This window comes from Monopterus albus, unplaced genomic scaffold (genome assembly GCF_001952655.1).
Source record: "Monopterus albus unplaced genomic scaffold, M_albus_1.0 scaffold86.1, whole genome shotgun sequence".
NCBI lineage: Eukaryota > Metazoa > Chordata > Actinopteri > Synbranchiformes > Synbranchidae > Monopterus > Monopterus albus.
In genome coordinates this window covers 1,519,553-1,541,901 of record NW_018127966.1, presented here as the reverse complement: position 1 = coordinate 1,541,901, position 22,349 = coordinate 1,519,553, and the positions used below count along the sequence as shown (strand labels likewise).

At 40.4% G+C, this 22,349-nt stretch overlaps 1 protein-coding gene across 1 annotated transcript in view; it reads left to right on the top strand.

The window, feature by feature from the left end:
* Positions 1-22,349, top strand: part of LOC109964297 (teneurin-3) — a 135,783-nt gene that overhangs the window by 78,786 nt on the left and 34,648 nt on the right. Inside the window, exons 7-17 of the mRNA XM_020607495.1 lie at positions 187-401; positions 4,227-4,437; positions 5,528-5,629; positions 6,465-6,659; positions 7,763-7,963; positions 13,463-13,648; positions 16,301-16,321; positions 16,809-16,832; positions 17,864-18,010; positions 18,520-18,736; positions 22,177-22,296. Coding sequence (XP_020463151.1) covers positions 187-401; positions 4,227-4,437; positions 5,528-5,629; positions 6,465-6,659; positions 7,763-7,963; positions 13,463-13,648; positions 16,301-16,321; positions 16,809-16,832; positions 17,864-18,010; positions 18,520-18,736; positions 22,177-22,296 — 1,639 coding nt within the window. The remainder of the gene's footprint in view (positions 1-186; positions 402-4,226; positions 4,438-5,527; positions 5,630-6,464; positions 6,660-7,762; positions 7,964-13,462; positions 13,649-16,300; positions 16,322-16,808; positions 16,833-17,863; positions 18,011-18,519; positions 18,737-22,176; positions 22,297-22,349) is intronic.

The following is a 22,349-nucleotide window of genomic DNA, read 5'->3' as shown; positions in this document are numbered from 1 at the left end:
CACGGAGATTAAAGACGTGCACAAAAGCCAAGATTGTGCTTTAGATATGACTCTGAAGGTTTTCATTGATGGAATAAACAGCTGTGTGATGACTGATTTATACCACTTTGTATGACCTCAACTGTGCCTTTTTGATTTTGTAACACCTTACATAATCTGAGTGGGGTGTGTGTTTCTGTCTCCTAGGAAAGATCAGCGTGCTCCATCAGGAGAATAACTCCATCGATACTGGACAGGTCGACATAGGGAAGAGGGTGGGTCAGAGCGTACCGCCAGGGGTGTTCTGGCGTTCTCAGCTAAGCATGGAGGAACCACGCTTCCTTAAGTTCAACATTTCGGTACAGAAGAACGCACTGATTGGAGTATATGGACGAAAGGGTCTTGCACCATCTCACACTCAGGTAAAGCATTTTAAAATGTTTTTAAGTCAACTGAATCTCTGAGATTTGAGACACACACATTGTAATAGCTTGTTTTACTCACAAATAAGAAGTCAACATAACATCGACCTTTTTCTTCATGTGTACTTTTTCTACTACAGCCTTGCTTGGTCTGGTATGACCAGTAGCTTAGGGTGGCTAATGTTAGTGAACTGAGATAGCCCTTACATTTTAAGTGACATTATCAAGTCAGTTCAATAGCTATAAGACTTTGGTCTCTGGTCTGTGCTTGTGCTGTTGTTACCAAATTGGCATTTGGGGGTGATAATAAGCCATAAATACAATATTGGATGCACGTATCACCTTTTAAAGATGTGATAGTGGACATTTTTTCTCAACTGGCCACCACCGAGTCCACCCAAAGCTTTTTTGTGAGAGGAACAGTTGTTGCCTATTGTGTCTAGAAATGACCTTGGTCAAAGCGGTGAAACTGAACCAAAACGCAATGAAATGCTCCAAAGAGCTGAGGGCAGCTGAAGTTAAAATACTTTTTGTCGGTTCAACCTCCTTATGATGTCTCTTATTTAAATTCCAGACGTGTGCATTTGAAAATTGCATTAAACCACCATTTAGTTTCAGTTTTCTCTGGCTTCCATTTGCCTATATGTAGACACACACCTCTTTCATTCCCACTCAGCGTTTGCCATTTGCAAATTGAAGAGTTTCCAAAATGTCTGACGTGTCACTTGAATGACATTTCTGGGCATCCGAATGTCCGATGTCTGGTGATGGTGATGGAAGCACTCAGACAATGGCTATTTTCCACCACACTTGTCTGCAAAAGCTCTTAGCTTCACCTTCTTGACATTCTGTCTTAGTAAAGATGGGCTTCACTCAAGTGTAGACAGTTAGGGCCACTCTTTGATGGAAGGAAGTCTGATGCAAGTGACAACAGGTGAGCTGAATTGCACTTTCAGGATGAAAAAAGTAAGCCCAACAAAATCAAAGACCAAAGGGTACTAATTAACAAGACACCACTTTTATGTCTCGGGCAATTGTTGCACAGACACTCAAGCGCGTCATTGCTGGACACTGTGCCCATTGTGGCCACCTCTAAATTACATTCTGTTCAGGTACCAGAGGTACAAATCAATGCATTTACTTAACTGAGCATGAAAGACCCCAATGAAAGATATTGACTGTTCGTCGTATTCACCGCTTGGAAGACAAGACAACATTTAAGTGCAGCAGCCTTTCCACCTTTCTCAAATATAGACTTCCTTCATCTGCTATTGAGTGACTGTCTGTGTTGGTACAAAGAAAAGAAAAGAAGTGGAAAAAGGCAACCTTCGGTATTTTTTCCTCAGGAATCAGTACTTTGTTGTTGAGCCAAACAAGGTTCACCCAGTATAAAGACCAAAAATCTGCAGGCTCAGTGTTCCCCCTCTGTCTGTGGGGCCTCTAGCGGTCTCCCCCGCATTTGGTCTCGTGCCGGTTATTTACTGGTGTGGCTGGATTGAGATGAGTTGGGGTGCTTTCACACCGGCTACTCATGATGTATGCACTTGGTCAGGAGGTTTAGGGCTTATGGGATGAACTGTTGATTACTTTCCCCTAAAGCCAACAACACAAAGAAGTCAACTTCTGCCAGGTTAATATCAATCCCCTGCCCCCCTGCTCTGCTCAAAGGGGTTTAGATCACAGTGTTGGCTTCTCCTGCCCCCCGCTTAATACTCTCTTTACTGTCATTTGCAAGTCAGCTGAGAAGTTGCTTAGGTCCATGTTTGACCCATTCCTGAGCACTTAATCCTGTTTTAATGTACTTTTCTCCCTTTCTTTGGACTATTTATAAATCCATTTTATTTCTACAAGGCTAGATGTTGTGCACATGATTATTTAGAGCTCAATTAATTGATATGTAGCTATTAGGGCACAGAAGGCCACAGTAACAAGATGACTGAAAAATCAAACCGAGCGCCACCAACACTTATTTTGAGCTGTGTACCTGATGAATAAAAGTTGAACACTTACCCCCATTTTTTTTCTTAAACTCTTGTTTGGTTTCCAGCAACTCTTGAGGGGAAAAAAAGATAAACTGACAAGTTGGCAGCTAGAAGTTACCATCCAGTTGCTAAGGTTGTTAGCCTGCTGTTGGGTGCAGTACAGATAAGGTACTGTGAGTTTTTCAGAGCTTTTTTTTGCTGAAAACAGCCACTGGATAGAGCTGTGCAAACCATGAATCCAAAGCCATCAGCTAAAAGCAGCTTAAAAGCACAATAGAGCGACAGATTTGGAATAAAGCCGGTTTAATATCATGTTATAAACGTCTCGAATATGGTTTAACAAATTATTTTACCTAATGATGTTCATTAGTTCCTATTGCAGCGACATTTCTCTAATTTTACCTTTTTTCATTTTGTAAATGTATTTTGTATTTTTGTACACGTGGGATATTTTAGAGCTGTTCTTGCCATGAGAGCACCTTGTGTATTCTGCAGTAGCTGCAGTGTATATTGTCCTCTTGCTGCAGGCAATCAAACTTTCTGATGTAGACGAACATTACATTTAGGTAACAATCAGTTTAAACTGCTAAGTCTTTTTAAAATTCTTTTTTTTTGTTGTTGTTGTTTTTATCCATTCTAAATTGAAATGATATGCTACCCTTTTAAAGTGTGGGATTTAAAATAAGACAGTTGGTCAGTCAAATTTTGGTGGTTTAACAATTCATCAAAGCTCTCTGCCGACGGCCTCGTCACTGGACTTACATCCAGTGCCAATCTGTATGCAGCACACTCCTAACCAGCCCACAGACTGTTTCTAGCCTGAGCCTTCACTACAGGTTCAGTACATCTGTGTAGCTAACAACTGCTTTAGCCAAGGGATCTGTCTGCATCTGCTGTGTGCCTCTTCAGCCTATACGCTGTGTGGGGATTGTTGGTCTGTGTTACACTGTTTTCTGCTGCAGTGCTCTGTTACCTACAGCTTCAGTCAAAATGAGGTTTACGTGTTGAGCAGGTGCACTGTGAGCAGATGCACCACTTTACTTGTCTCACTTGGCAGGAACGACTCGTTACTCCTTGTTTACCCTGTAAATCAATGTCTGTTTAAAAAAATGCATATAAATAGACACTGTTATGCTGAATTCCCTATAGTGTATTATATTTATTTTTCTGTATTTATACTGAGTATGAACTGTGTACACTAATGTATTTTGTACATCTGTTAGTTTCCTTACCAGTGAAAACATAATATTTGCTTTAAATTAACTGTAAATATGATTTGTATATTTTATTTTACCAGGACATTCCACTGAGTATCTGTTTTGTTTTTCAGGGAGACCCACAAACATTAAACATTTGCCAGGCACAAATAAAACTGTGTACAGATGTCATTAAAGAAAGTGTTTCTTTTTTTTTTTTTTTTCCCCATGTAATTTATTTTTGTTTGTGTTTGGTGCAGGTACACCAGCACTGATTAACTCAGAATGCACATTTATAAATTAACAGATTATAGCAGACACATTGCCAGTCTCTCTAGGCGCCCTCCCCTCAGAAGTAACAGCACATTTTGGAAAATCTTGAGTATTTGCGCCATAACGTTATCAGCCCCATCAGTATACAAACAACTCTCTAAATGTGAATTTTTGTTGTGTACACAAACCTTTTCTGTCTGCACTGTGCTTTCTGCCTTTGAAGAGTTCCTCTCAGTCTAAGCTGCACATAAAGCATTCAATGAAAATAGAAACTTTTTAAACTCTTGTCTCTTTACTTCTTGATTTAATTAGGCTGACATCAAAATAATAATCATCTGCATCTGCTGGAATCTGTTCTTGGTGTTGTTTTGTAGTATGACTTTGTGGAGCTATTGGACGGCAGCCGGCTTATTGCCAAAGAGCATCGGACTCTGAGTGAACCAGAAACAAGGGCCCGGCTGGACCATCAGGTCACCGTCCATCAAGCTGGGTTCATTCAGTACCTGGACTCAGGAGTGTGGCACCTGGCGTTTTACAATGACGGACGGAGTGTGGAGGCAGTGTCCTATAACACCATCATCCAGGGTATGAGGACGCACATCTGCTTGGATGGCTGATGAGTATGATTGGAATGATGTGTAATGACATGTTTTGAAGACTTTAATTTCCTTTAAACAGCTGCGCCTGCATGCACAAACAGTGAGGTTGTTGGAAACTCTAGCTAGCAAGTACAAACAAGCTGAGCTTCTCAAACTTTGAGCCACCAAGGAGGGAGAACTTGGTTTTCACTGGAGGATAATGGATTATAGTGCTCAACACTATAATATGAGACCATGCAGTGCATTGATCTTTCTCTCCTAACAACCTCTTCAGTGTTGAAGTCTGTTAAATTTCCTTGTGGGTTTTGAGGTAGGAAAACACTAAGGTTGAGTTAACGTTTTTCTTTTTGGTTTCGTTCAGGGAATTCCATTGATCCAGCTGTACAAATATGAAGGTATCGATGTGTAAGGTCAAAATTGCCTGGGTCCAGCACAGGTTCAACGAACATCTAATACAAGCCAGAGTAATAACAATAAAGTTTGCCCTCTTAATGCCGATCAAAATGAGGGCTGTGGTCTTTTGGGGCTGCCCTTTATGAGCGATGGTCTGGAGAATGAACACAAGATCTGTCTGTAGGATATGTCAGATTAACTTCAACTCAGATAGGATTTGAGCTGTAAACACTCAAGAGATTGCATGGCTTGTGTGGGCATGATCAGTCATTCAGGAGGTCTGGGGGACTGGATGGGCCAGGAGTGGAGACAGGAGGGAAAGAAAATGTGTCAAGGAAATAGAATTATTTGGTCTAATTTAAAAAGCCCATGTGGCTTTTACTTAACATAGCTTAGATGGGCACAGCTGATGTGCAGCATACATGTTATGGAGGCTTAGACCTTAGTGGGACGTGGACAAACAGCTGTAAATATATGTCAGGCCTGATGCTAGTATGGTAGATAAAGGATGCTAAGAAAGCCCAGATTTATGCAGTGGAAAAAGGAAAAAGCCGGTGTCTTGGTTGTCTTCATAATGTTTCTTAAAATGTACAGTTGTCAAATGTTAAGGTGGAATTTTAGATTTGCTCTAATATGACAGTTTGATGAGTTCATAATAGTTGGACTTACTGCTCTACCAACAGAATCTGTCACAGAGTGCGCACACAACTGTTACGGGAACGGAGAATGTGTGGCGGGATCGTGCCACTGCTTCCCTGGATTCATTGGCCCATACTGTTCCAGAGGTAATTATTCAACTCGTATATTACTGTCTTGTTGTCATTTCATCAAAGGATTTTAAAGGGTCATTTATCCCAGTTTTAAACTATTACATGTATTACTTTTTTTTCCCTCTCAATCCTTGGTGATATTCTCATTATTTTGGTTTTATTAAAGTCATGGTAACAGGAACACTGCAGTTGTTTTTAACTCCACCATTGTATTGGAATGGTGAGTATTTGAAAATCTGGGTAAAAAAAAAGCCAAAGTTATCTGAATAGTTAGATATTACTGAAGATAATCTGCATGAACAAACTCTTTCATACAGTATAAGAATCATATCCCATAGCAGTTGTTGTGGCTGTGAGCCTGCAAATTGCAGTGTTTCCAATGGAACAGTTCAAGATTATGGGAAATAAGCTTATTTGCTTTCTTGCCTAGAGTTAGATGAAAAGATAGATATCACTATGCACAATGAAAAATAAATATATAAAAATCTGCCTCTGCCTCTAAAGCTAGTTGCTAATCAACATGTTATATCTCATTTGATTAATCTGTTGAAAAACCAAAGTGAAAAAATGAGACCTCAGGAAGGTTTATGTTCAGACAGATAAACGGAAATCAGGGGAGGAAAAAGTAGAATATACAGAACAGAGGACTGTATATTTGTTCATCTAAATCTCAGCATGAACATAACCAAGCATATTTTCCAAAATGTTCAAAGTGCCTTTAGCATGTTTGGTTTTAGATTTTTTTTTTTATTAAAATGAGATTATTGAAGATCATTTGACATATTAAAAATGCACCTGATGTAATACGCTGTGGGGATGAAGTCCATATACAGTACCTGTCTCTCCTCAGCCGCCTGTCCAATCCTGTGCAGCGGTAATGGCCAGTACACCAGGGGGCGCTGTCAGTGCTACAGTGGCTGGAAGGGCACAGAGTGTGATGTTCCGACCTCTCAGTGTATTGATCTTCAATGTGGGGGACACGGACTCTGCGTAGCGGGCAGCTGTGTGTGTAACACTGGCCACAAGGGAAACAACTGTGAACAAGGTAAATGGGGGAAACAAAGCTTCATCTCATTGGCTTTGCAGCAGCTAGACATAGTTCTGTGTTAAGTCCACCAGGAGTCAACACAGTCCATTGGTGAAACAGTGTTTTCGACTCCACCAAGCAGATAATGCTTTGGATGTTGTTATTGATACCGTGTGCATAAATTAACTTCCTCTTAGTGTCCTGGCCACACGAGGGTACAAGCGGGAACAGATTGTTCAATGCCCGTCATTGCAGTCGCCTATTGTAACACTCCACAGTTGAAGACACCTGTTAAAATCAATCAGTCAATGGCATCTGTTCCTCAGTTTACTGGGAAAGAGCTTCTTCCTCTTCTCCTTTGTCAACCTCTTTCAGCTCTCTCTACACTTTAGTGCATTTAACTTTATTGATCCCCATGCAGACAAAAGGCACTTATCAGCTCAGACTTACACATGCGGCTTGCTGACCTTACGTGTAAAAATGTATAGTATTCACAAAATTAATATATTGTGGCTTATTTCGAAATGAAACCATTTGGGAAGGAAATGTTCTGTAGACAGGAGGCTGAATTTGTCATTTGAAGCTTGCATGTACAGTAAGGCTCTAATGTGGTGAAATGGCTCAGATAAGTGATCAATACCAGTGTCCAAGCAGATCTGGAAATACACAAAACAATAAGATCCAGAGGAAGCACAGTAGCATTGGTATAAATTATCCCTTGTTAGTAATGGGTTGATTATGTTGGTCATAATTGCCAATTATTAACCTGGATCAGCAAGTTGATCTGCAAATTGTGAATAGTAATTGATTATATCTGTCTAGGCACTAATTGTGCTACTTTTCCTGGTGCCTATAATGGCGCATAATTATGCTGTCAGTATATTAGAAGTACCCTATAATATAACATAGTGGAGCTAGTTGAATATAGGGTGGAAAATTACTACCAGCCACTGCAGAAATTTCAGCTGTGGTTTAGCAGCCATCATCACTGAAGCTCTTCCACTCTAGAAATGGTTTTGGCTGCTAGCAGAGTTAAAGTGGCCAGGGTAAATAAGTACCTTTCATTTGCTGTCTTGGAGTGGTAAACTGACATCACTGCCGGCCCTGCTGTGTGTCCTCAGTGGACTGTGTGGACCCGACGTGCTCCGGTCACGGAGCCTGCCATCATGGCGAGTGCCACTGTAACCCAGGCTGGGGCGGGGTCAGCTGCGAGATCCTAAAGAGCACTTGTCCAGAGCAGTGTTCCAGCCATGGCACCTTCAACACCGACTCGGGAACCTGCATCTGTGAGGCCAACTGGACTGGGGCCGACTGCTCCATAGGTCAGAGAACATTTCACTTAAGCTATTTTGTGTGGACCTCGGGATGGAAATAATATGTTTCTTCACTGTCTATTATCTTGTCAATCATTTTCTTGAATAAATATGGTCTTTGAAGTGTCAATAGATAAGCTCATCACATTTCTTTTTCTCTAAAGCTTGGTTTAGATTTAAATTAACAATCACATATGAGAATGGAAAGCAACAAATCTCATGTATGACAAGCTTTTTACTTCAAAATATTACTTGATTATCAAAATTGCTAATTTTCATTTGACTTATTGATTAACCAACTAATTATTTTGTTTCTAATGCAGTTAGAAGATTTTTGATGACTTTATTTTTTTTTTTATGGAAAAATGTTAGATGGAAATTTTCAAAGCCTATACACACTGGCTTTAAAATAATCAGAGGGCATGTTAAGCTACTTAAACTCGTAATCCTTGAGGACTTTCACTGCCTTCGTTCATTTATTGCTGCCATTAGTGCAGCCTTATTTGTACTGCACTGACAAATCCTTGCAAACAGTGGAGTCAGCTCTAAAAAGTCTTTATTTACGGTTGTTTTTTTTTTTTTTGGTGAATGAATTTAATTTCTCTAACAAGTAATTGGCACCATTTTTCAGTATTTATTTGAAATAACCTCCCCTTCCCTTGGTGTGTGCACAGACACTGCTGACACCAGATGTCCACATCAGCAGATGTAAGACTCTTTATTAACAGGCTGTAGGCTGAAATAATAGATCTGTCTCATGCAGCGCCGTATGTGTACATGTGGGAGTCCTATTAAAACACTTAGGAAATAGTTATTTAACTTTGTAATAGAAATAAAACTAAATATGTGAGGAAAACTTGTGATATATGCTTTAAGCTTTAATGATTTACAAAAGAAAAAAAAATCACACTTTGAAGTAATTCATCATCTCTGTTTTTCAAATATCATTTAGCGAACATTGGAGAACAATTTGTTTTCCTAAATTAGCATGTCACATTTCAGAATTAAACTCTTTGAATGTATAGACAGTCAAATCAGTATTTTTCAGCTTTCTCCCATACATGTGGGAAACAAAATGATTAATTTGTGATGTCCTACTGATTTATAGTCTGGGCATGCATCAGAAATGATGAATGGGAGCCTGACTGACTTAAGTTTTTATTCTCATCAGTAATGCACTGTATGTTACAGTACTGTCAGCGCTGTGTTTGATGAGCTTTGCAGGAGGTTACATCTTTCCTACATCACATTCAGATTTACTTTGGTGCGATGGAGTGCAATTATAGGAGACGATTATATATGTTCACTAATACAAGAGCACTACAGTGATAAAGTACGTTTAAGAAGGTAAAGATGTGTTCACCACAAGCACGTTTAAGAACTTGTAATGCAAACTTTAAGTAGCTTGATTCCTCTGTCCGTCTGAGAACAACATTAAATGACCGGCGACACAACACAGACGCACTAAGATGCCTCCGAAGGTCTCTGTGCTTTTCCAAGTAGGAGAAACAAAGTAATCTGACCTGGCTACAGGAAGCAAACTCGAAGCAAAAGCTGTCACAGGCATGAAGAGACAGATGTTGACATCTGACTGCCAGAAGTCACTCATGCTTGGAAGGTGTTATATAACAAAAGAAAAGGCTGAAGGCAAGCCTTAGGTGGAACAGCTAGTTATATTCAGGTCATGCATTTTTGTTCTTCTACTTCAGTGTGTTCACCAGATGAGCGAAGTAAAAATAAATAAATCAAATTTATGAATTTGGTTGAATCAAAGTAGAAGAACAGATTAATTATCGAGAAACGTGACAATTGTTAGTTTTCATTTGCTTGCAGCTTGAACCTAAATGAATGAACTTAAAAATAAAATAAAACCTAAATCCAACTGGTTTCATTATGTTTTGTAGTAAATAAATCAAACTGTGGGTGTGATCACACCCTTAAAGTTTGGTAATCAACACTTGTAGCTCTGCTGCTCTGTTTGAAACAGAGCGTATGTTAACAACAAAGCTTCGACTTTGCACGTTCCTCTCATGTGACTCAGCATATGCTATGTTTGAAATGCAGCACAAATGTATCTTGTGTTAAAGCAGACTTATAGAGTTGTTCAGGTCATTTTCCAACAATGTTGTTTTATTTTATAGCAGCTTTGGATCTTTAGAGGAGAGAAAGACAATCATGTATTCTCATCTGTTCACAGCAGAGCCTCTTCATTTGTTACCACCGCTGTATTCAGAGGGCTTGCCTTTGGACACAGGTTGATGACATGTTAGTTCAAAGGCTGGCCCTTCCTATCTGTTATCTGTGCCCAGGATTCAGGTGATTTATGCAGTGTTTCCTTACTCTGAATAGACCCAGAGAGAAACACAATAGCCATACTGAGTGAAACAATTAAAAGCAGAAGTTGCAGTTTGTTTCTGTCATTGCTGAATATGTTTCTCTTGGCTTTAATTCAGTAGAAAATTAAAGAATAAGGTAGTTGGGTAGGGTAGTTTGAGATGATAGATGCATGTGTAGAAGCAGCATGAACCCAGTTTGGTGCTGAAGAAGATCAAGAAGTAGTAGGTTTTTTTTTTTCCCCTACGCGTCTCACTAACATTTTTTTTTTTTTTAAGAGAGGCAACTTTGTTCGAGCTTTAGAAAACGCTATCATCTCGCTCAACAAGATATCTCACGCTGGTCAGTAGCAGAGGAGTTTGCCCACCTGGGTGGGTGGAGGATCCCTTCTTAATTATGTCGTGATTCTCCTTCAATTAAATAAACTTTAATTAACAAGCACGTAGCATGGATTGACTGTCCACAGCCCCTTTCCTGCTCGAGTCAGGGGCATGTTGAAGGCAGATAAACACGTCTGCTCTAATGAAAAATTGACTGCATAGATTCTATGGGAAGGAGGTATCCCTTTGGAATTGAATGACTCCCCTCCAGAGGCATGCTTAATATTCTACAGTGTCGGCTTGACTTAATCAAAACCATCCAAGGTCTCTAAATCGAAGAAAAACTCTATTTGGAGAGCAGGAAACAGACAATTGAAAGAGCCTCAGTAAAAGGGGCTGAATGTGGATCAAGTAGTGGCTTAAAAACAATAAAAACAGATATTTTATCCATGTCGTGTTATTTCCTGGGCAGCACAATGATGTCTTTTGGCTAATCCCTTCAGGCTATACGGAGCATGTTCTGAAAAGTCACAAACTCTTTGGTTAACAGGCTATATGAATTCCTGGACCATTTGTCACTTAAAATTTGAGAACATTACTTTGGCCTAGCACTGAAGGCTGCTGTTGCGGCCAAGAGCTTTGTAGCTCTTCAGTTCAGAGACTGTGATAAAGGCTCCTGGTTCCAGTAAATCAACATTTCTTGTTCTCACACAAGAGCAGCCACAGCTTGTTGAGCCTCGTACAGACTGATTTACTTACCACCCACAGATTCAATCATTTGAATTTAACTTTTCTGAAATAAACACAGATTTGTAACAGCTGCTGTGCAGTTTCAGATGCTTTCTACTTGAAGTAAACATGTTAATCTAATATCTGAGTCCAGACATAAAAATCTGCTAAAATCCAAAGCCCTCACCTTCGTCTGCTAAGAGTTCATACAAATGAGCTTTTAGTATATATAAAACCTGAAAAGTGGTTGTTTTGGAAGTTTTTAGATACACAATAATTGCAGTGCTTTATTGTTCTTGTGCTCCGGACTGAGACGGTTGATTAATGACGGGGTTGGGCTTCTGCACTTATGAGAAAATAAAGTGGTCTATAAATTTCCTCTGATAAAGATGATTTAATGTCACAGCAGAATCTAAAACTGACCTGTGTTGCTTGTGCATGGAAAAGAATGCCTTCTCTGTTATTCCGAGGTAATTATTCACAGTATACTCAAAATGTGTGATAAGCTTTGATGCCATTTCAGATGGAAAAAGTGGCTTTTACTCTAATCGGAGCCGTTTTGCTGATAAGATAATTAAAGTCTGCCAGAGTTTGCTGCAGAGTAGATTTTTACATGAAATAGATTTAAACTGATGCATACAGAGGAGTGACAAATGAAAGGATAAACCAGCATAAAGTGTGTAAGGTGTTGGACCACCATGTGCTGCCAGAGCTGCCAGTGCGACTTGGCATTGACTCTCCAAGTCTGTGAGCTCTGCTGGCAGACGAACAACCATTCTTCCAAAAGATATTCCCTCATTTGGTGTTTTGACGATGGTAGTGGCGAGCGCATTTTGGCACGTTGCTCCAAAATCTCCCTTTGAAGGCCGTAGCATATGACTCGTCATTTTCCTACTTGCCAAGCGATTCAGTGATCGTGCCCTGTTGATAGGGCCACTGTCATCCTGATAGACCACTCGCATCAAGAGGCAAGAGTTTTGTCACTGGATAAAGGTGTTTGCTCACAACAGCTTTGTGTTGATTTGCAGCGATTCTTCCCTCTAAGGGGACAAGTGGACCTAAACCATGCCAGCATCTTTAATCGTTATGCTTTTCCACTCGTTTATTCAAGTTTTTCCTTTCATTTGTCACCAGATGGATTGCATAAAATGGTCAAACGGTCTTTAGTAAATGGCCAATAGTAAACATTAGGTTTTATATCTTGGTATTTCAGAGTAAAAAGAAATAACAGCATAATAAGACACCATTTATTTAATTTGTCAACCCTAACCCATCTGTATATCGTCCATCTGCCACCAGGAACATATCAGTGCACACAGTGTGTTTCTGTTAAACGTTCTGTTTAAAGTTTTATCTCTTCAGTGTGCAATGCAACACACCCTCACAGATTTTAAATAGTTTTAATGCTGAGAGTACTGCATTGTTGTTGTGCTGTATTATAGCAAGCGCAATGTACAAATTAAATGTCAAACATTGAGAATTTAAGGGATTTCATTATCGCCTGAACCCATAAAAGTAATAGCACTATATATAGAGATTAATACGCTACTTTTTCGAGGAAGAGAGATCCTTTTTTTCCTCCCCTGAATTACTCATTGTGTATTTTGGCAAAGTGGCCACTGAATAATAGTAGACTGGGGATTTTGTTTCTACTGAATTTCAGTACTCTGACATTTTGTATGTCAACTTTGTATCTCACTCTACCCTTATTTAAAAATGAATTGTGTACGTGGCAAGTCCACTGAGATTCATAAAGCAAGAGGAAGCAGTAAAGGCCTGACATTTTCCATTTTCCATATAAAGCGTTGGCTTACACTTTTTTTAATGGATGCAGTCATTCTGAGTCTCTTAGATGAAATACTATCAAACATGGCAGTAGTTGTTTTACAGTGTCAGAATTTTCTATTACACAGTGTTTAGTAATGGCATTGAAAGTGTGTTGGTCACACATCAACTTACTGACCCACTTTAGGTGAGGGAGCCAACACTTCTCAGCAAAACAGTGCATTTCTCACTAGTGGCAGATACATCTATACAGAATATTAAAAAAAAAACAGCACAGAGGAAAGAGATCCCTTTCACAAAACACAAGCTCCATGTCTCTGTGGTTTTTGTTTTGTGACAGAGGTGTGTGTGGTGGACTGTGGCCCCCATGGTTCGTGCATCAGTGGTGTGTGTCACTGCGAGGAAGGCTGGACAGGACCAGAATGCGAGCAGAGGGACTGTCACCCACGCTGCATCGACCACGGCGTCTGCCGAGAGGGCAAGTGTGAATGCCACCAGGGTTGGACGGGTGAACACTGCACCATCGGTGAGGCACGGTGACACAAACAGCACTGTACACCTACACACACTTGACAGAAGGGCACGAACTACAGAGGAAATTCATTTATGGACAGGCTTAAAAGGGCAGCTTTGGAGTGTGAATGTCAGTATTTTCGGTGCAATTTCAAGCATCTGTTGGAAACACACAGACCACGATACACTTCTGTTGCTGTCTGCCTGCTTCAAACAGGTACATTTGCAGGATAGATAGATAGATAGTGATGCCTAGTTTCTGGTGATATTTTCAGTCTTCAGTCAGTTTCTAGAAGGAAACTGCTGTTTCTTGAAATTCAGTTTGCAAAGGTCACTCTTTTAAATATTGTTGCCAGGATCTTCATCCTGGGATTTTTTTCTGTTTCACTAAATGATGATCAGCAACAGTCAATGTTGTAAAGTAAGCGAGAACATTTATTCAATTACTGTACTTAAGAATGTGAGAATTCAGAGGTTTTTACTCCACCACAGTTACTAGTTAGTCTGCGGATTCATCTTTTACATCCAAATAATCTAATCGGTTTATGAAAAAATGCTGCAGTTCATAGATTAAGCTGTCCGACAGTTTACCATTTTTAAAATAACCACCATCTTGACTGGATGCAATAAACCATGGTTTATATTATTTCATCAACTGGACAGTGAAGACATTTATAGCACTCTCTCTCCAGTGGACTGGTGCTGTGGATAATGAGCATGATACAAGTATATATATTGCTGGATATATTTTTGTACTTTTACTCATTAAGAGTTCTGTTTTCATCTTGACCTTTTATGTTTTTATATTTCTTGTTGCTGCTTTAGGAAACATCACCTCCTTTTCCTTATCAAGAGCTCCCCATCATCAAAATGTAAATGCTTTAATGAAGTAGGGATGAGCTACAGTAAAACCAGCATTCAGCAGTGGCTTTAGACGGAATCTAAACGGTTTTTTATAACAAAATGTTGCAAATAATAACTTGAAATGAAACTCAAACATCTCTCTCACTGAAAAGCAATTAGAAAACGTGATACATTTTTGGTTTTGGCTGGATATCCGTCACTTTTCTCCTCTCTTTTCTCAATCTGTCTTTCTGCAGCACATCACATAAATTTTGTAATTTCTCTATTACCATTTAGTTATTCCACCTTTTAGACTTCTGAAGTGTCGCTCCTGTATTAGTGAGTCGAGGGCAGGTATTTAGGGAGCCAAAAGCCAGGGGTAGGCCTCTTTGGAATATGATTTTTCTGAAATGGCAGTGCTTCACCTGGCATTAATGAGGATAATAAGCTCTAAGATGTCGCTTCCTATTGACCTTTAACTCAAACCTCATCGACACTTTACCCCCGGTCATAGGTCCTGTAGTTAAACCCTGACACGACGCGTCAAACAGCATTACCCCAAGTGTCATCTAAAACCTCTCAGTGATGACATATTCCCTGTGAAACAAAGATCAGGCACTCCAAACTATTGAACCCTAATTATGTATTTACAAGTTCTCTCATCAGCAGTCCCTGATCCATCCAGCGTGCAGCCATCTCTGAGGGGACAGGGGATTGCAGTGAGGGAGTTGTTGGAGGGGTCACATTCCTGATCGTATTAATCTTTCTCTCCTTGGGAAACGACTGTGCACCATACATTTTCTCTTTCTTCTCTCGTGTTTAAGGCTCCTGTCAGGAAAGTAACTCCTTGCTTTGGATGCAGGAGGGTTGAATAGGCAGTGCATTACCTTTTCTTGGAGAACCGGGAGCTTATTTTGTCTTTCAAACTCTGAATAACTGCCATTTGCACAAAGCGCTTTCTAATCACATTACATGGCCAAAGCTTGAATAGGGGACTTCCTTGGCCATTCTTTTGTCACACGCATCTAGATCCTGTTTTATATGCAAGGCTTAACCCATTGTCACTGCTTTCTCAGCACTGCAGTTTACCACTAAGGTGTATTTGATTCGTCGTAGTGTATTGCTGGTTCATTGCCGTGCAGTTGTTGAATTCACTGAAGTGGAGATGACAGAAAATTGAAAAAGGGAAAAAAAAAGTTTAGTATTCCGCTTCATGATGCATTCATATTAGAGTGAGGATGAGACGACATTTCTTCTGACAAGCAGACGGTAAAATGTTTTGAAGTAGGCCCAGAAGAAACTGGCTCATATAGACCGAAAACAAAGAGTGTTACAACACTCGGATATCAAGAGAAACAGTGTGCTCATCTTTGTGTTAGCTCGTCTTGCTTTGGCAAAGCAAAGCAGATGGAGAGTGTTAAGAATGAATATTTTACTGAGCTCAAGAATTCATTTTTGTTGCTTCCCATGGACAGAAACAATCACAATCCAAAGCACTTCTACAGAAAAAGTGGTGATTTTGACTATGGAAGCATCTATAATTCTGATGAATCCCTTGCTGCTTTAATTAACATCTACACTCCAAGTTTGTTGAATATTTTCTCCTTACTTTTGTGAAACATTAAATCTGCCTTCTACAGCTTTCTACCTTCAGCTTTTGTCTCCTTTGTCTCGTTCAAATCAATCTTCTGCTTGTTTTTTTCGATTTGCATTTCTTTACCTAACTCCTGTTTATATCCATTCTCTTTTCTATTGTGTCTGTATGCCTGTCTGCCTGCCTATCTCTCTCACTCTCCAACTCCCTCTTGGCTTACATGTATAGCCCTGGATTCCAGAGTATCAGGTAAAAAAACACTTCATTTTGCTTGAGAATTATACTCTACGTGCAAAATGTTTTTTCTGATCCAGCTGAACGCCTTTATTTTGCTTTAAAACTTGTTTAGAACTTGATCTTTCAAAATGGGTGAACCTGCATTTTCCTCTTTTTCAGTACTATCAGTCACATCCTGTCACTCATGCTTAGTATTATCAATTCAGCTCAATCACCGTAACAACTTGATTTACATACAGAGTCAAGAGATTGAAAATAGAGCAGAGGCTAAAACGAGGCAAAGGCACCGATAATTTTTGGAGAACTACCTGCAGAGCTTCTTTTCCAAACATTTAAAGCAAGTTGGCAGGGATCAGCTTTATGCCAGCAGCCGTTTCCACTTTTTTTGCTCCCTTTAAGTTACAATAAGTAAATGTGTTTGTCAGTCTTAGTTCTCTGCCACCACAGAGATAAGTAATTTTCTTTTCCAAATGTTTCCCTTTCCTCGGATGTGTAATAGGAGCAGTCAAGATAGGATATAAAGGTAATTTGAACCACTACCCCCCCAAGGGAGATTGTCTCAAACAATCCCTCCCTGCTCTCTGTCTTTCCTAGCACGGCGTATATACACCTGTTCTATGTCCAAGTCGATCATAATGTTTCTGCTGTGATCCTGCTCCCCCCCGATATGTCCCCTCATCTCCTGTCCGTCTTAACCCAGTTTCACACCAGACCCCACGGTTCCTTCTCTCCCCCTCACCCCCGTCTTAATTCCCTGTGTTTGCCAGATTAAACGCCCCAAACTGGTGTGGTTTAGTCATGTTTCAGCTCCCTGTCTTTACCCTCCACTAGAAGGAATGCGATCTGGCAGCAAATGCTCTGTTTTCTGTAAATGTAGACTCTGACCCTCCCTCTTCCTCCCACACTTCTTCCCCTATTTACATATATACTTCCTTGTCCCTTTGATGTTGCTGTTACTTCACATGAGTGTTTCTAACATCAGTAATGGGCTACTCCTACTTTATTTTCAGGCAAAACCAATGAACCTTCAAGACCGCTGCCATTTAAGAGATTGATTTTCAGCTTCTTAAATGGTATTTGTGCAAATTTAAACTCCCAAAGAATCCTCCAAACTTGTTTCAAATTTTTAAAAATCTGGTTTCAAGACATGCAAGAGAAATCCAGGCAACCAAACTGCAAGTCACTTGAACCCATGATTATTCACACTTCACCTGAGAATTTAATTTAACACATATCCAAGGTCTTCCATTGGACTATTAACAGTGCAAACACCTCAGCCGGTTTCACCCTCTTTTATTTTGCAAGTTTCACTTTGCAGTGTAGCTGAATCTGTTTGTGAAACACGCCTGAAACTTCTCCCCGCTGCCCCCCCCCCCCCACAGCCCCAGTCCTGTCAGAGGTGTATCGTACTGTATGTTCACTCAATACTGTCTTTTTTCATTTATGTCCCTCCTCTGCCCTTGTCCACTCTAAATACCCCCCTTCACTCGTCTTCTCCTGATTTCCTTGTTATGACTTGCTCAGCTGTTTGACATGTAAGTGATGTGTTGACAGACGGCTGCCCCGGGCTGTGCAACAACAACGGGAGGTGCGTCTTGGATCAGAACGTCTGGCACTGCATCTGTCAGTCAGGATGGAGAGGGCTCGGATGCGATGTAGCCACCGAAACGCTCTGCTCAGATGGAAAGGATAATGAGGGAGGTAGGAAGAAATAAATGCCGAGTCTTTTAGCCTCAGAAACACTTGTGTATCTCCTATTGTGCTAGACAGAAATCTGGCTTTGATGTGGCGCCTCAGCATCAGTGCAAATAAACAAAACACATCAATCATACATAAAATATCACTGGAAAGAAAATGCAAATGTTGTAGCAGAGCAGATTGTTAAACAGCATGCTTTAAAATATACAGTAGATCAATTATAAAGAGTAGTTGAGACTATATATTAATTGCACAAGCCGGATTTCTAAAAACCTACTCCTGAGGCTGATTCACAATCCCAGAACTTTAGAGGTTCATTTTAGGTGACATTCTGTTTCATGTCAGCTGCGGATCTCTGCTGTCACTTTAATTAACTTAAGTTCATGTTAGAAGTCATCTGTGTGCACCAGAGCTCAACAGGAGAGGCTTAAATGTTTCCTTTGTCAAACCCCAACACATCCAGGTCAACAAAGCTGTCCCTCCCTGTCTCAGCTGTCTTTCCTGTTTTCCAGATGGACTTGTTGACTGCATGGACCCAGACTGTTGCACTCAAATCTCCTGCCAGGGTCAGACCTACTGTCGTGGATCGCCTGACCCCACTGCCATTGCTGGCCAGAGCCAGAGTTCAGCCGCCCCGACCACGCCCAGGGGCTTTTATGACCATGTCAGTTTTTTGATTGGTCCCAGCGGTAGTCATGTGATACCTGGGGATAACCCGTTCAACAGCAGGTAAGCACCTTAATGAATTCCTGACAGCTCTTATTTGGACCATGTGAGCTGTTTGCTGTCTCATTACCAGTTGGAGAGAGGCACCTGTGTTTGTGTAGCCACTCCAAAACGTCAAAGAATCTCTCATCTCTTTGTCTTTGCTGTCACAGTGACAAGTGTGTTTACAGTGGTGTCACTGCCACAAGCATTTATTTTTGTTAAGCAGCTCATGAGTGAATTGGTTACTTGCTAAAAACAGTCCTTATGACTGTAAAAACATGAGCAGTAGATAATAGGGCCATGCGGGCTTCCAAATTGGAAAGGAGCGCACAGCAAACATTTTACTGAAGAGACATTTTCACTGCATGTGGATATATATCTTTAATCTTTTTGCTGATCACACAGTATATTTTAATCTCTGAGGCCAGCATGCTTAAATAGGCTTCTCTTTGATATTAACTATAAAGGATTTCTTTCTAGAAACTGTCTTTCCAACAGAAAACCACATTAAATGAGTCCCATCACAGAGTCTGCAAAGAGCCAAAATGTCAGTGTTGTTTTGCACTGTACCATCAAGCAAGGCTAAATGTGTTTCGCTTTACATGGATTGGTTCAAAATCTGTAGAAATTACACCTATTGTTGCTTTAATATGATGCATAATTTGAGACTTTTTCCATTTAAGATGTTTTCAGATTCTTTCTTTAGTTTGATAACTCTTAAAGGCGGCATTTGGTTGGAAAGTACATAGACTTCTGTGTGTTTCATGTAGAGTTAGTTTTTCGACCCACTCTAGTTGCTCGACGCATACTCGGCAGTATGGTCCAGCACTTGGATTCCAGGCTGAAAGATCTCAACAACTCCAGGATGGATTGCCATCCAAAGCTGTACAGACATTTATGTCCCCCTGGGGATAAACTGTAGCAGTTGGTGATACCTTAAGATTTAATCTAACACCATCAGGACAGAATTTGAATTTTCACAGTTGGTTTAGGATCAAATACCAATTAATTACCTAGGATGTTTTTTGTTTGTTTGTTTTGGGTTTGTTTTTTGCATATCCCTCTGGATACACTAACCACAGCAGCTAAATCAAGTACAGAGAGTATTTTATTGTGCTTCAAAACATTTGGACATGAATGAAAGCAAGAATGAGACCTGTGACCTTCCAGTTTTGGGTCGGGCTGACACCTTGCAGTATACATTTTTCTTGTTCTGACAAAGTTCTCAAGATAAAGACTCTGATTGAAAAATGTAATATAAAGGAAAAGAAGGCCTTACCCAAAGAAAACTACCAGGCTTCATAAATGTGCAAACTGAGGAGACAGAGTTATAATTTTCACCAAAACCTCAGTGCACTCCCACATCTGTTCAGAATCACGACTAGTTTGTTTTGTGAGTGATGGAGAGGGAAATTATTGCCAACTGTGTGCAGAAGGCTTTGGGACTATTTTTTCCAATAGTTTAAAGTAATCCTTATGTAAATAGCATGCTTTACTCAAAATATAGAATGAGGCAATTCCTCCCAGCCGAGTTCTCTGTAATCCTCATCCTCATTGTCTTCAGCTTACTGTCGACTTCATGTCTGGCAGTGGCATTAGCTTTCTTGCTCAAAATATTCATTTGCCTTTTTATCGCCTTGTAGAAGTTAGTTTTATAGTTAAAACATCAGGGTGCATTTGCAAACATGCGTGCGACTAAATTTGACAAAATTAATCACCTTTATTATATCTTATCAGCACTAACACTGCACACATGAAATCATGTTTGGAAAAAAGTCACTTCATGAAGTAGAATCTGGTAGCGGCAGAGCTTGTTTGGAGACCCATATTTTTCAAACCTTCATTTGAGGTTATAGGGTGAATAATTTATTGGCAGCCTTTGCAGAGTATACATTATAAAAAAGTTTCTGACACACTGGAACAATGCCAGCAGAGCATCAAGACTTTCAACAGCAGCAGTGACTGTTATGCCAAGTCGGAGAGTATCTGATGTACAGAGATGGAAAACACCTGGAGGTCATTCCTCTCCTTCTGTTTTTTAAAGAAGTCATCATGTAAACCAGGACAAAAGGAGCAGATTTCACTGTGTGGTCAGGTTTCACAACTTGGCAGTAAACTTGCCCTTTGTATAGCACAGAATAAAACGCGTTGTAGTTTAGTGTTTCTATTTTTTTTTTTTTCCTCCCCACTAGGCGCCTAGCCGTATCACGTCCCCACACAAGTCTCCCATTGGGTTCTCTGATGGTGTTTTTCTATAGCCAGCGTGAGACAATGACAGATAAGAATGCATGAATTATATGATTCATTTCTGGGGTCTCAGCAGGTGGTGTGACTTGGCGTTTGTTTTGAGGTTCAGCTCTTCTAGCATCCGTCTGCCTCTGAAAAGATTAATAAAGACACAGGGAAGAGAGAGTGAACCTTTGTGGAGGCTCTTAAGTGGCCTTGTTCCCTGAGCCGGTAAATAAAAGATGGGAGACAGTTGTGCCAGACGTGGAGTGGGAGGGAAATAAGGGAGGCTATAGCTGTTGATCATCTCTGTCTCATATACGTAATGACCCGGAGATAAAGTAGCAAAATGAGACATCTTTTGCCCACCAGTGACAAATGCAGAGCGAAAGCTTTTAAAATTCTGCTCTATGGTTGAGAAGTGGGAATGATTAAATGTTGATGAAGAAATATCGCATTGTCTCCCTCTCTTACTTTCAAACAAAAGAGCGACTTAACAAATTACTTCACACTTAAGAATATATCAAGGAGGAGCAGTGCTAGGGAAGTTTTACCGGAAGGGCCTGCAGTCATGTTGACTGATTGCAGAGGATATCTGAGGCTTTAATCATGTATGAAACTCCCATGTCTGTGATTTATGAAACAAAAATGCCAAAGAAAAGAAAATACTTTTTTTTTTTTTGTTTGTTTGGGTGGAAGCTGGGGGAGGGCATGCTGGAGGAGGAGAGCTTGCCTCCAGTATGGCATTTTGTTGTTCTGAACTCCGACAAAGTGCCACTTGACATGTCAGCCACCAAGCTTTGCAACTTCTCACATCAAGAGGAGATCTGTAACCAAGTTGAAAAGCTCATTCTAACACAGTTCTTGTTGATACATTATCTTTCATCACAGGTATTACCACAGGCATTTATCACACTCGACATTGTATGACACTAGCATTACAGTAGGCTCTTTTTCTGGAAGCAAAAGTACTTGATCACAGTAAGGGAAATTCAGCGAGGTCAGTATCTCTCATGAATCTCATTTGAAATGCTCTCTGTTGAGTATATTGCACACTTTATTTACTGACTTGGCTTAGCAAACTGATAACTGTGAATCATGCTGGCTAGATAATGCTCTTATGCTGCTGGCAAAGGGATGACAGTTACTAGCTGCGCTGATGCCGTAGCTGCTTGTTGACGCCGGCTGGCACTGTTTGTGTACTCAGCCCTTTCTGTGTTTGTTTGCCCACACAGCCTGGCATCAGTCATCCGGGGTCAGGTCCTCACAGGAGACGGGACCCCGCTGATTGGAGTCAACGTGTCATTTCTGCACTACCCGGACTACGGCTACACCATCACACGGCAAGATGGCATGTAAGACAGTCTCTGTACACACATTCATCAGTAGGTGCGGCATGCGGGAACAA